Raw genomic sequence first — 12715 nt, forward strand, 5'->3', positions numbered from 1 at the left:
CTCGCACAATCCCATCATTCGAGTGATGTGACGTACAATACATCTCCTCTTACTCGGTGATTTCTATACACTACACACACGACAATAAGTCTATATACGACTGAGGCTTCATCCGACAACGTCTGTGTTCAAATCAAGACCAAAAATAACGAGAACTCGCCAAAAAATCAAATCGACAGCGAAATCATCTTCATCCATTCGTTGCATCCACCCGGACCGGCAACCTAAGCAGGCGACCCACTCCACATCTCATACGTTCCGGTATACGGCCTTCCGAGAGTTGAACAAACCTTAACGACCTCAACGACCTGTATACCACAACCACACGCCGAAATAATTCAAACAAGCTCTGGCAATCCTTCCCAAACCGAACAACCCAGGAGTTTTCTCTCATCACCAAATCTACCCACTACCATACATACCTTACCCAAGCCAGTCCATACCAAATACATCGACGGCACACACACAATCAAAACCAAAAAAATGTCCAGACCACTCGACATCAACACTTCTAAACACGAAGAGGCCAACCAAGCCTCGTGGGAGGCATGCAAGGGCGCCCTTTCCGGAGCCTTCAAGTGGGGCGTGGGCACGGCGATTCTGGGCGGAATCGGATACGCCGTGTCGCCGATTTATAGGGGGTTGACTATCCAGTTCAAGGTGTAAGTTATTCTTTTCGATTTTCCTCTTTTCTCTGTTTTTTTTTTTTTTTTTTTTTTTTTTTTTTTTTTTTTTTTTTTTTTTTTTTTTTTTTTTTTTTTTTTTTTTTTTTTTTTTTTTCACCCTGCTTGTTTGTATTGTTTTTTGTTTGGGTTGTCTGATGTTTTGCTTTGGATTGCATGTGTGGTCTAAGACGATGTGCTATATATATGGACGCGTAATGAAAAGAAAACATGTGGAAGAGATGAAGATGATGATTGATAGGAACTGACGGCGAGAATTCAGATACATACAAATGTCCGGCATGGTACTGGGTGGTATGCTGGAGGCGGATCATCGCATCCGTGAGTATGAGGCGGCCATGAGGATGAGGAGGAGGATAGCGGCCGATCAGGCTAGGTGGAGGCAGTTTGAGGAAACGTATGGGAAGGATGAGGATGATGAGTGAGTGAGGAAGTGAGAGATTGATGGCGGGGGGTTCATGAGGCTCTGTTGACAGTTCTGGGGTTATCAGTATTGGAACGATTAGGTCGGGGTATGGGAGCTGGGTTTGATGGATGATGAACGGTCGGCAGTTATTTCTCTCTTCTTTTCTCATGTTCATAAATTGCTTTATATACAGAGCTCTGCTACTTGAACTACTACAGTCCCCTAACATTCATATCTGACGTGTACATCATATTCGTGATTCCAACCTATCCTTTATTCTCATAATCCAATCAGTCGTTCCATGCATCATGATCATCATTACCATTCGCAATGGCCTCTATGGCCTCTTACAAAGGGTAAGGGCTCCTGTCGTAGACACAGCCAAAACCGGTCCACTGGACAGGGACTCTCAAGAGTTCGGCGAACCCGTGTTCCTTGGGCCTGTTGATGCCCTCAAACCCGAAGTAAGTCGACGCTTGAGCTGAATACTCGGGGTCGAAAGTGTTACTGGAGATTTCGCAACTTGGTCAGCTTACTGCACAAATGCATGATATCAACAACACAGCCCAGGACTTCAGGCAAAAACAGAGACACTCACTCGCAGATGTTCAGAATTCCAGCATCGGCATACTCCACGTAACCCATGGAGATCAAGAACTTCTGGGCCCCGGGAGGATCGTTCTTAGAGCAAGGCACCGAGTGGAACTCAGCGAACTTGTAGTTCACCCCATCGGGTATGCGGGCGTTGACGTTGCAATCTACCTTGCTGTTGTCCCGCGAGTCCCAGATGGCAAAGCTGAGCTCGACCGAGTGCGTGGTATCGTTCCAGTGACGAGAGAATCCCTTCACAGACCACCAAGGGCCCTGGTTCACGTACTCGCCGCCGGCACCGCCGCCGCTGCCGTTGCCATTGCCGTTGCCATGACCATTTCCCTTGCCGTTACCGTGACCATTGCCGTTGCCACCCTTGTTATTGCCGTGCTTGGTATTCTTATGGAGCTCGCCCGGGACGCGGACCTCGTTGATGGGACTGGCGAGGGTAGCCGGGAGGCCGGGCAGAAGGGCGGAGAGAAGGACGGTCTTGAGCTGCATTGTTGCTGTTTCTCGCTGATATGGTCTGGGACGAGGAAGATGATGGAGTTTGGTGGATGATTTGTTGCGGACAATGGAAGAATGGGAATTGTGATGATGATGAGATGCTGTGTTACTCTTCTTCCTCTTCCATGTAGGAACCCGTGGTCCATTTATACATTTCAACTCTCAGTCATTATCTTCGTTTCCGACAACAACAAGTCTCTCCTGCCTCCTCAATCTCCGACTTTCTTTTTTGCCATCGCGGTCTCCGGCGAAAATATTGAGTTGTTGATGGTGTTGGTGTTGATGTCGGACCATTAAGCAGTCTACGGTGGGAGACTAGAGATCCTTCGTGTTGTCCAAGTCGCATAAGTATTGTAGGCGTTAGCTCAGCAAACGCGCAGAAGAAGGGTGCGAGAGGCTAGGAAAGAAAGAGATGACAGGGTTCACGTGAGGAGAAAGAGGATGCGCCTCACAAAAGGGAGTGATGAGGCTTGATGGCTTTCTGATTGTTGTTGAGCCTCATCGTGTAATGAATTATCTTTCCATTGGTAGGTAGTACCTTCATCATCCCATAGATGGTTCAATCCTTAGGGTATGCCTCCTTCTAGGAGAATGGTGATCACCCATCGCGAACTGAGCATTGGGGCCTCGTTGAAGAGTATCCTGAACTGAAAATATTGGACAATCACAAGTGCCAAATCGTTAGTTAGCTTGTCTGCAATGTGATAGATCACGGCTAAGCAACATATCTGAATATCCAGCCAATAGTCTTCAAAAGTCGAGGCGATTCTGGAAATTTGCACAGTAGTAGAGGCAATGATGGAATCTTCTTTGAGCTCCCTCCAGACCGCCGAGCTCACTGACACGCCGAACTGGCAACTTGTAGCCTTTCGACCACCCAGAATGCCATATCTTATGGCTTTTTAGGATCTGTCTTGTGGCCGCCTTATCCCTTATGGCGAACTATCGAACTCATGTCCGCCTGGCACAGCAATTTTGTTGATGCTTCTGGCTTCTCACTCTCGTGATCTCACAATATCGCCAAGGGAGAGAGGGTCTGGCCACAATGGCAGCTGGCTCTGGAAGCGAAAGAAAGATCTGCCACACAGGCAAACTGGGAATACCCCGACTGTGTCCCTTCAGGGCTTTTGTGCTTGGTGATGTGAACCTACGGCACCTTAGAATTTGGATGAAGGCTGTGTATGCCATGTTATTGAAAGTGTCGATGGCAAGCACTGGGTACCTTAGGCATCCCGGCTATTCAATCCGTCATCCTCCGGAGAAGTTGGAATCAGTCATGAGCAGAACATGTGCCATGACAAGTCGAAAGGGCAAAGTCGGCCCCCATCTTTGAACACGCAAAGCTGATGAGAGTGCAAATAACTGACACCAGAATGAACAAACAGTCGCACCGCAACTTTTGGGGAGGCAGCAGAGCAATCTGAAGGCCTTGTCTGAAGCACTTTATCTCAATCATGGCTGTGTCTGGGGCCGAGGATTTGGCTATCGAGGCTTCTGTTTTTCAAGGGCGCAGAAAACAGATAAGATGGGGGCCGACGCCGTTCGACTTGTGCAGGTTCCTCATGGCGCACAAAGTGTTTTGCGGCACGGGTATGGCAGTGTTGCACCAGACAAGCTGCCCGAGAAACCAAACGAGGTCAGACAAGATTGACAGACGGCCACGGCAGCGAATGTAACGTCAACTACGCGGATGTTAAGCCGGTCGTTACTGTTGCTGATCTCTGTTGTCTCCTTCCCTATATCGAACGCAACCCGGCGACTTAGCGGGGTCGGTTAAGCATCGTGCCCATCGCGTAACGCATTTTCTCGTATCATATTTGGGGGTGAACCAGACAGCCGGGAAACGTTCGTGGAGATGACTGGTGAGAACTGGCCGGTTATGGGTGTTGATTAATATCACAGTAGTTTGCGTGTAGCCCAACGCGGATACCTGGAGTCTTTGGAGTGTGGAACATGAGGTGAACAGGCTGAATTGACCATGTCGTTGGTCCTCCATGCATTCAAGCCCTTTCATCGAAGCATCCGACTGGCACATGAGGAAATTGGATGAGGCTGCTGTGAACCCGAAGAGGCGTTCCAAGAGTTGCCGAAGAGTTACAGCCAATCTTGCCAATGCTGCGGCGTGAACAACTCAGCAGTCTCTGTGTTCTGCAGGTACAGACCCTTCTGTATTCCCTGATCATTTGAAACTGTCAACCGAGGTCTTCACAAGATGGGCGTAACCGGAAAGGGTGGAGGCGGACAGATGCGTTGTAACCTCAATAGTGACACCTATCGGGCCGTACATATTGCATGGTGATATGATGGGGCAGACGGCCCTCCTAGGGCGGAAATGGAAGTTGGGAACGACGAGGAGAGCCGGAGGGTTTCAAAAACGAAGAAAAAGAGGAGGGAAGAAGAAAAAAAAGACAGGCCAACATGCCAGGATGTTTAGGGTCTCCAGTTCGGCCCCTCGCAGGACCACTAGGGCCATCGACTTGACAAAGCCTGATTGATCGGCACGAAGGTTATCGGGAAGGAGGGGAAGCTGGGGGTAACAAGGGAGGGTATTCCGGAGCAGGGAGGCTCGGTGTTGCTGATTCTTTTCTGACAAGTATTTGCTGTGTGAGTGTCCGCTTCAATTTTGTCACGCAAAAAAGACATCAGCGGGACGGAAATGATGATGAATCAGCGATCAGCCATGGACGGGATCAGCAACGGGAGCGCTAGGAACAACGGTTGTTCTGTGCCGCCCGCGCCCATGTGGATCGTTCCCTTCGTCTCGATAGGAGGCCGACAGGTCATTTCATCACCACCATGCCACAGTTAGGTAGGGTGGTTGCGTGCTTTGCTTCCTTCAGAAGGATCATTCCGTATCCAGGATCGTCTTCCGAGATTTGAGTGTAAACTGGGAAAACAAAAAGGTGAAAGTGCCGGACTGTTTTTTCTCTCTTGAGGGTCAGATCTTCAGTCCTCCACTCCATTGGACGGTCGAGACCTAGAGATCTGGGAGTGGGCCGTGCGCTTGTCGCTTCAAGCTCCACTGAGCTTAGCGCGGGACAGTCCGGGCCCACATTCGACGCTTTCACTTGACACCTTGTACGCATGCTTGACAGTGACTTGAAGTCTCTCAGCACTGTTTTCCTCTTTTCGTCAACTGCCATTTCTTTTCAGAAATCTCTGCTGCGTGCTGTCTGAGCCGTTGCCAATGTCACACTCTAACGCTCGTCTGGACAAGCCTTCACTGGCTCGCGATCGAGGCAAACAAGCAGTTGGCTAGCCAGACTTGTGGCCGCTGCGTATACTCTGCCCACGCTCGGTTGCCTCTTGAGGACCTGAGAACCGTTGGAGGCCATCCCGATATCCCGTCTTTCTGACTAGCCAACGTGATTGGGTCATGCCTTCACACCACCACAGGCCAAAGGTTCCAACTGTCCCAACCCATTTATCAGTTGGATGGACCAAACAAGCGAAGGGATGAGAAGGAAAACGGAACTTGCCCGGGGCGAAAAGGACCTCGAGGCCAGCCTGATGCCAGTCTACCAATCCAAAGACGAATCGCAACCATGGTCCGCTCTCTATACCACACTGCACCACCGACGAGGACACCACTAGGAACCACCAGAGCTGGTGTTACAACGGGTGTGGCCAAGTCGAGGGTTTTCCGCATCTCAGCCAGTGCGCCCTACCGTGTTTTCACACCCGACCTCTTGCGGCCTTGGCCTCTCACCTGCAGCAGCCCATTTTCAGCGGGAGCCCTCAAGCAAACCTGCCGACTGGACAGCCTCAGTCGGCAGATCCTGGACAAGACCTTCATATCTGTATGGCCGTGGCCCTGACGGATGCTCAGGAAGCTGTCTGTCTAGAGGTTACGGTAGTTTAAGGTAAGGATAGTCGATACTCACGATGCTACTCTTCCATTCTCTTTACATTAGTTCTACGAGATATCCCAGCTGGCTTGCATTAGTACCACTATTTGATATTAGTCGATATTAACTGGTCACTATTCAACTTACTTACCAACTGCCCGGATGATGGCGACCTCCTCTTCTTTTTCCCGTCCAAGGCAGTCGTACTGTGCCGTGTAACCTCGCAGGTAAGATCAGCGGGGGACGGAGACCCAACAGCCAGCCTGCTCCTCCCACTCACACCATCTTCAGTGTACTTGACTATGCCGGGCCCCAAGTGGTGGCTTTTACCTCTTTCTCTCTCCTTGGTATCGATTCGCCTGTTTCCTTCGACTTCTATCGGCTTGAGGACGACCTCAGTGTCCCCTGGTCTTCTTTCGAATGTTGCCCAGTTACGAGGCACCGACGGGGAGCTCTAAACTACAGAAACGCCTACATGAATGGCCAAGACCGGACGATATCTGAGCAAGGTTAACGCATGAGTAACCATATTTTCACCCAGCACCCTTCCTGCTTGTCGAACACAGAGTTGATCCTCTGAGTGTCTGGCCATGACAACACAGACATGGACCCCCCTTGTCCGGAGAGACACCAAAGGGCCTTTAAGCACCGGTGCCATCGCCGGCATAGCTGTCGGTGCGGCCGTGCTGTTTTTGGCGAGTGCTGCTCTATTTGTGGTTTACTATCGACGACAACGACGCTACAATGCCGAAGATAGCGAGTACTATCAGTATTCCGACTCTGTTCAACGGGGCCAACACAACACGGGGAGGACTTTCGTGGCAGTTCCTCGCCGAGCTCCAACCTACACTTTGGACTATAAGATGGACAACCAAGTTGGTACCGGGCAGTCGACTCCTGCCCAGTTCTCAGCAGACCCCCGGGCCCAAAACCCCGAGACACCTCCACTGGACGACATGGCAAGCGCAATGCCAACCCACCCAGCATATCTTCCCAAGGCAGTGGTTCGAGGGACAACACTTAAGCCCATCACCCGTCGACCCTCCGAGGACCAGAGCACCCCGGCGTACTATTCTTCGAATGCAAACAGCAACAACATGCCCATGCAAGCTTATCGCGGCTCTTCATCCACGGCCGCCGCCGCAGCAACAGGGGGGAGTGATTCAAGGATGATGGGAAGCAAAGAAAAGCAGTTCTTCCCCTCTCCACCGGGGTCCGGAGGAACGGGCGCAACCACTTTCTACGACGACGAGGACTATTACGCCGAGGATCCGGAGAAGGACGTCAAAGGCCGACGTAGGGTTTCCCTCCCACTTCGTCTCGCCCCAGTGGACCAAGAGGAGGAAGACGAAGACCGCTATTATTATCAAGGACAACAGCAGCAGCAACAACAGGATGAACAGTCCCAGTACCACCAGCAGCAGGCTCACGGATATCACCCCCAGCACCAATACCAGCAGCAACAGCAACAGAATCAACCCCAACCCCCACAACAACCTCAACAATCACCCCCAGCCCTGCACACCCCCGCATCCATCGCCTCCTCCTCCCGCACTACCACCCAAAGTGGCGCGGTACCCACCATCTCCCTCCCCATCAAAGGCAAAAAGAAGAAATTCCCTCCTCCCCAACTAAACCTACAACAAAGCAGTCAAACCTTCCCCAACAACCCCAACAATCCCAATCCCAACCAAACCAGCGGCAGCGGCAGTAACATCAAGACCGGCGGTACCTCCGGCAGTGGTGGTCTAATGGTAGACATGGTCATGTCCACCAGCAACCACCGCCCTCTCAGCGGGATGGAGGATATGTCTATCAGTGGACCTTTGGCTTTTCCCCATTACTCTCATCAGCAGTATGCGCAGCAGCAGCAACAGCTGCAGGAAGTGCAAGGGGGGTATTATGTTGATGAGTATGGGAATCCCGTTCAGGTTCAGGTGGTGCCGGGGAGTGGAGGGAGAAGAGGGAACAGAGATCGGTCGAGGAGTTTGGGTGGGGATCATCATCAACAGGGACAGGGACATGGAGGGCAAGGAGAGAGGCAAAGGCAGGGAGGAGAAAGTGGAAGGCGGGAGAAGAGACATAGTGGGAATAACGGGAGGCATTATGAGGAAGTGGAGATTGGGAGGGAAGATGATATCTGGTGATCTGTCAGTGGTGGTTGAAAGTGACGGACCTGGAAGTCTGTTTTCATTTCGTTGTATATCTTTTTGGACAATACCATGACATAGGTTTTTGGGTATAGGGACGGCGTATTATGGAAGGAGGAAACTTCGTTTTCGAAGATATGATGAATACGTCCTGAGCTCCCGAGGAGGCTGGCTTCCTATCGGGACTTGGAGATAGTAAACACTGCGTGTGGAAAGGTCGGTTGTTGTTGTGCTCGGGTTCATAACCCAGTTTTGACAATTTCCCCAGTCAAGTGAGGAAACAGAATCGTGTATGATATGTGATATATCAAATTAGTATTACTATGTTGATTGATCTGCCATTCCGCCCGTGCCCTCACCCACACCCGAATGCTTTCAAACTCTCCTCACCATAAAGGTCGCTTTCAATCACCGCCCAGACGATGGCCAGAACCACGGGTTCTCCATGAATCCGGAAGCACCGAGCCAGTGGACGCACCTGTAGTGCTGCCTGTAGACGGAGCGCCAGGACCTGGACGGATGGCTGTGCCATACTCGCGCTGGAACACACTCGGCGTCTCAACCAAACGAGACAGGAAAGCGGGCGTAGGTAACAAGCTCGAGCCGCCGCCGAATTCGGGCCACAGACGCGTCACAAAGTCGTGCCAATGAGCAGCAAGAATACCGGTGACCTGAAGAGGGATCGCCATGGGGTTCATGAGCAGCGACGAGAGGAGCATGCAATATGGGATCAACTGCGCGGGCACCGTGAAGAAGAAAAAGTTCGACTTCACGCCGCGGGCATCTTGAACGGCTGTGTAGCACATCGCAATGATCAATCCTTGGAGGAAAAAATACCCACCCAAGAGGATTCGGTTTACGGTCTATCATGTGTTAGCAATTCTGCTGACAGAAATGCTGGTGTTGGGTAACAAAAAGCACGAATGCTTGATGTTGAGATGTAGGGCGCTAGAAACCGCCCGAGCACACGGAGTATATTGCTCGGGTCATCCAAAGCATTCCCACCATGGTCACACCGCAGCTCACCCGGTATTTTGCGAATGATGGGCGGCCGAGATGCAACGGTAATCTTCCTCGGTTCCAGGAACCGCAATAGTTGTGAGAATTGCACTATGCGGGCAGATATTCCGAGGATTCCAATGTGTGTTGTGATGGGATTGGGGAGGTGTAGTGAGAAGAGTAGAAAGAGTAGAAAGAGATATGTCAAGACCTACAATGATGAAACCACCAACGGTAATCAAATACCAAAGGACGTCTTCCTTCCTTTGGAACTTGGGGTTTGTGGTTTCAAGCTGGCTCAAGTACTGATAGGCTGTGACTTTGGTCAGCATCCTTGTTGACATCGAAGTTGTCTTCGAGGAAGGACTGCTTACCAAAGTACGGATCCAATATGATGCCCAGCTGCGGAGAGCTGAGCAGGAAAGATGTGACAAAACGCCATATCTCAGGCGGCAGTTTGAAGAGTCTGCTCTCATCGAAGTAGAGCCAGCCGATCGGCAACAGTCCGAAGTGACCTGTGATGGAAATAACGAGAATGGCCGTCGCCAATGTCCTGAAGCAAGTTGGTATGTGTCCATGGAGGCTCTTTGCCAGCTCTTGCACACGATATCGGGCGTGGGAAGAAACCAGCTCAGACGGCAAAGCTCACCTAGCCATTGGTGGCGCCTGCCAGTAGGCCGCCATGATTTCAGACGACATCTTGTCGAGATCTGTGCGTGCGGTGGGTGTGATGTGATGTGATGTGGTGTTGTGGGGGGACTGAAAGCAAGATGCTGATTCTTGTTCTTCGATTTCTCAAAGTTCAAGTCGGCATCCTTCTGTAGAAAAGGTGGAAGGGGGAAAAGGCCAAAGGCAGCGGTGGAGTGTAACGCTGCCTGGAGATGGCAAGACAGACGTTGGTGAATCGTGTCTTTTTGAGGAATGGTGGAAGGAAGAAGAAATTGCAGCCAACGAAGCACGCCCTTTTATGGAAGCCCGGTCCTTCAGTGGGGCAGGTGTATTTCTGGTGGGGTAATTGGAGCTTTGGCCGCCGATTGATGTGTGTCTTGGCAGGGCAAGCGCGGGAGTGGACAAGCTTCGTCGGCGCCCGGGGCGATCTTCTCCCGGCAAGAAGAACCGTCCGTTTGTTGCAGGTGGCATATGACGCCCCGCTCGATGCCGCTTGTTTGCCCTGACGGCACGCCCTTTGCGCTTGTACCTTTTCAATAGTTGCTGTGAGTTGTGACTCAAATGTTGACAATGAAGCCAGCTCAGATGGAGAGAATCAAGATAAAAGGCATGGCTTCAGACCGGTTTGTATCTCAGGAGAAAATACCAAGTTTTGTGTCTCAATTGAATTGTTCAAGTTGAACTTGTTTGTGCTTTCTTTTACATCCGTCTCCCACTGGCTCCGATACCGCGCTCGGCGCATCGTGGACCGTGTACCCTTGTGACCTCACAGATACTGAATAAGAGCGCTTTTTCGATTGTTTACTTTCTGATAAGAGAATCACCAACCCAAGCCACCCCTATCCCCAGAAACCTCCGGACTCAGCATCTTGCAGCAGTGATGGAGAGCCTCAACGGCTGTGTTCTCAGCCAATTGAGGCAGTCTGGTGCCCAATTGACTCGTACCCTTCAAAAGGTCCAGTCCCGATCCTACTCGGCTCCCGTCAGCGGCTCCATCCCCGCGGCCAAGAAGAAGTATGTCCCTACTTCCGGCACTTACCCTCTGGGCTTCTCAGCTTCCGGTATCAACGTAGGCGTCAAGCCAAAGAACACCACCAAGCCCGATGTTTGCCTTGTCGCCTCGGACCGTCCCTGTGCTGCCGCCGCCGTCTTCACCAAGAACAAGTTCCAGGCCGCCCCCGTCACTTTCAGCCGTAGCTTGCTGCAGAAGAAGGGCAACCAGGGTATTCAGGGTGTTGTTGTCAACTCGGGATGCGCGAACGCCGTCACCGGCAAGGGAGGTTTGGAGGATGCTGGCAAGATGGCTCAGGCCGCCGATGAGTGCTTCGGCCAGAGTGAGAGCACCCTCGTCATGAGCACTGGTGTCATCGGCCAGCGTCTTCCCATCGAGAAGATCACCAGCAACATCCCCCGGGCTCACAAGGCTATGGGATCTTCTCACGACCACTGGCTCACAGCTGCCAAGGCTATCTGCACTACCGATACCTTCCCCAAGCTCATCTCTCGCTCCTTCAAGCTTCCCTCCTCCCCTTCGGTTGAGTACCGCATTGCCGGCATGACCAAGGGAGCTGGTATGATCCACCCCAACATGGCCACCCTTCTTGGTATCATCGCCACCGATGCTCCCGTTTCTTCCACCGTCCTTCCCGCCGTTCTCAAGCACGCCGTCGACCGTTCGTTCAACAGCATTACCATCGATGGAGACACTTCCACCAACGACACTGTTGCTCTTCTTGCCAACGGTGCTGCTGGCGGAAAGGAGGTTGTCGCCAACACTCCCGACTACGATGCCTTCCAGACTGTCCTGACCGATTTCTCTACCGACCTTGCCAAGCTCATTGTCCGTGATGGCGAGGGTGCCACCAAGTTCGTCACCATCCGCGTTGTCGAGGCCGCCAGCGAGGAGGCTGCCAGGAAGATTGCCAGCACCATTGCCCGCTCTCCCTTGGTCAAGACTGCTCTCTACGGCAAGGACGCTAACTGGGGCCGTATCCTCTGCGCTACTGGCTACTCCCTTGTCTCCGAGCCTGGTCTTCCCGTCAACGATATCCCCGAGGTTGTCCCTGAGAAGACCAACGTCTCTTTCATCCCCACTGACGGTACTGCTGAGCTGAAGCTGCTCGTCAACGGCGAGCCTGAGCAGGTTGATGAGGCCCGTGCTGCTGAGATCCTCGAGCTTGAGGACCTTGAGATTCTTGTTAGACTTGGAACTGGTGACAAGCAGGCCACCTACTGGACTTGCGACTACAGCCACGAGTACATGTAAGTTGATCGGCCTCCATATGAACTTGAGTGACAGACTGCTGACATTGCTATGAACAGTACTATTAATGGAGACTACCGCACGTAAGAAAACACTAATGAGGCGTTATGTTACTTAGGGAGGATACCCGGAGGTATACAGGATAGAAAAAGTCATTTACAGCCATGCTCTGTGCCTCCTTCCCGTTCTTCTTTTCCTACTTCTTGATGCTACGCATAGAATATTCGCTATTTCAACTAGAGGCATCTTGGACAATACTTCATCTTTGTATACTCAATTGGCTTAGATTGATCGGATTGAAGTGTAATTGAAAGGCACCACCATGTGTCACGTCACTTGAGGCATATGCTCACAAAAGGTCCGTTTATGGGTGGGTTTTCGGGGATGGCGGGCTAGATTCTACTCATCACAACGGTCTCAATAAAAAAGCCACCCAATGAGAATCATATGACTTCAGTCTTCGAAAAATCCGTTTAGGTTTCTTGTTTGATCAAGAGGGAAGGAACAAATGTCCGACACTGAGGGTCACTAAGAGCGTTCCCAGGGTTAGGGGAAAGCGACGTCGGCCAGATCCCTGCAAACCACTTAAAATCAGTGAA

The 12715-nt window shown here is 51.5% G+C and overlaps 5 protein-coding genes across 5 annotated transcripts; 3 read left to right on the plus strand and 2 right to left on the minus strand.

The window, feature by feature from the left end:
• Positions 1-483: 483 nt before the first annotated feature.
• Positions 484-1108, plus strand: SMAC4_13244 (uncharacterized protein; the record flags this gene model as incomplete). Its single annotated transcript, XM_066091329.1, has 2 exons — positions 484-662; positions 946-1108. 2 exons carry the CDS (start codon positions 484-486, stop codon positions 1106-1108), a joined length of 342 nt encoding a protein of 113 aa, XP_065946108.1.
• On the minus strand, positions 916-5079 carry SMAC4_03993 (uncharacterized protein). Its single transcript, XM_003348100.2, has 2 exons — positions 1688-5079; positions 916-1596 (listed from the first exon to the last, which is right to left on the minus strand). The coding sequence occupies exons 1-2, from the start codon at positions 2179-2181 to the stop codon at positions 1437-1439; spliced, it is 654 nt and encodes a 217-aa protein (XP_003348148.1). The 5' UTR covers positions 2182-5079; the 3' UTR covers positions 916-1436.
• Positions 5080-6625: 1546 nt separating this feature from the next.
• SMAC4_03992 (uncharacterized protein) lies at positions 6626-8487 on the plus strand (the record flags this gene model as incomplete). Its single annotated transcript, XM_024655605.2, has 1 exon — positions 6626-8487. One exon carries the CDS (start codon positions 6626-6628, stop codon positions 8180-8182), a length of 1557 nt encoding a protein of 518 aa, XP_024511480.2. The 3' UTR covers positions 8183-8487.
• Positions 8488-8553: 66 nt separating this feature from the next.
• Positions 8554-10416, minus strand: SMAC4_03991 (uncharacterized protein). The gene is made up of 4 exons (XM_024655604.2): positions 9834-10416; positions 9559-9737; positions 9400-9497; positions 8554-9048 (listed from the first exon to the last, which is right to left on the minus strand). Exons 1-4 carry the CDS (start codon positions 9881-9883, stop codon positions 8590-8592), a joined length of 786 nt encoding a protein of 261 aa, XP_024511479.1. The 5' UTR covers positions 9884-10416; the 3' UTR covers positions 8554-8589.
• An 85-nt stretch (positions 10417-10501) lies between these two features.
• On the plus strand, positions 10502-12559 carry SMAC4_03990 (uncharacterized protein). Its single transcript, XM_003348097.2, has 2 exons — positions 10502-12115; positions 12176-12559. Exons 1-2 carry the CDS (start codon positions 10734-10736, stop codon positions 12201-12203), a joined length of 1410 nt encoding a protein of 469 aa, XP_003348145.1. The 5' UTR covers positions 10502-10733; the 3' UTR covers positions 12204-12559.
• The last annotated feature ends 156 nt before the right edge of the window (positions 12560-12715 follow it).

Source organism: Sordaria macrospora, chromosome 2, assembly GCF_033870435.1.
Source record: "Sordaria macrospora chromosome 2, complete sequence".
Lineage (NCBI taxonomy): Eukaryota > Fungi > Ascomycota > Sordariomycetes > Sordariales > Sordariaceae > Sordaria > Sordaria macrospora.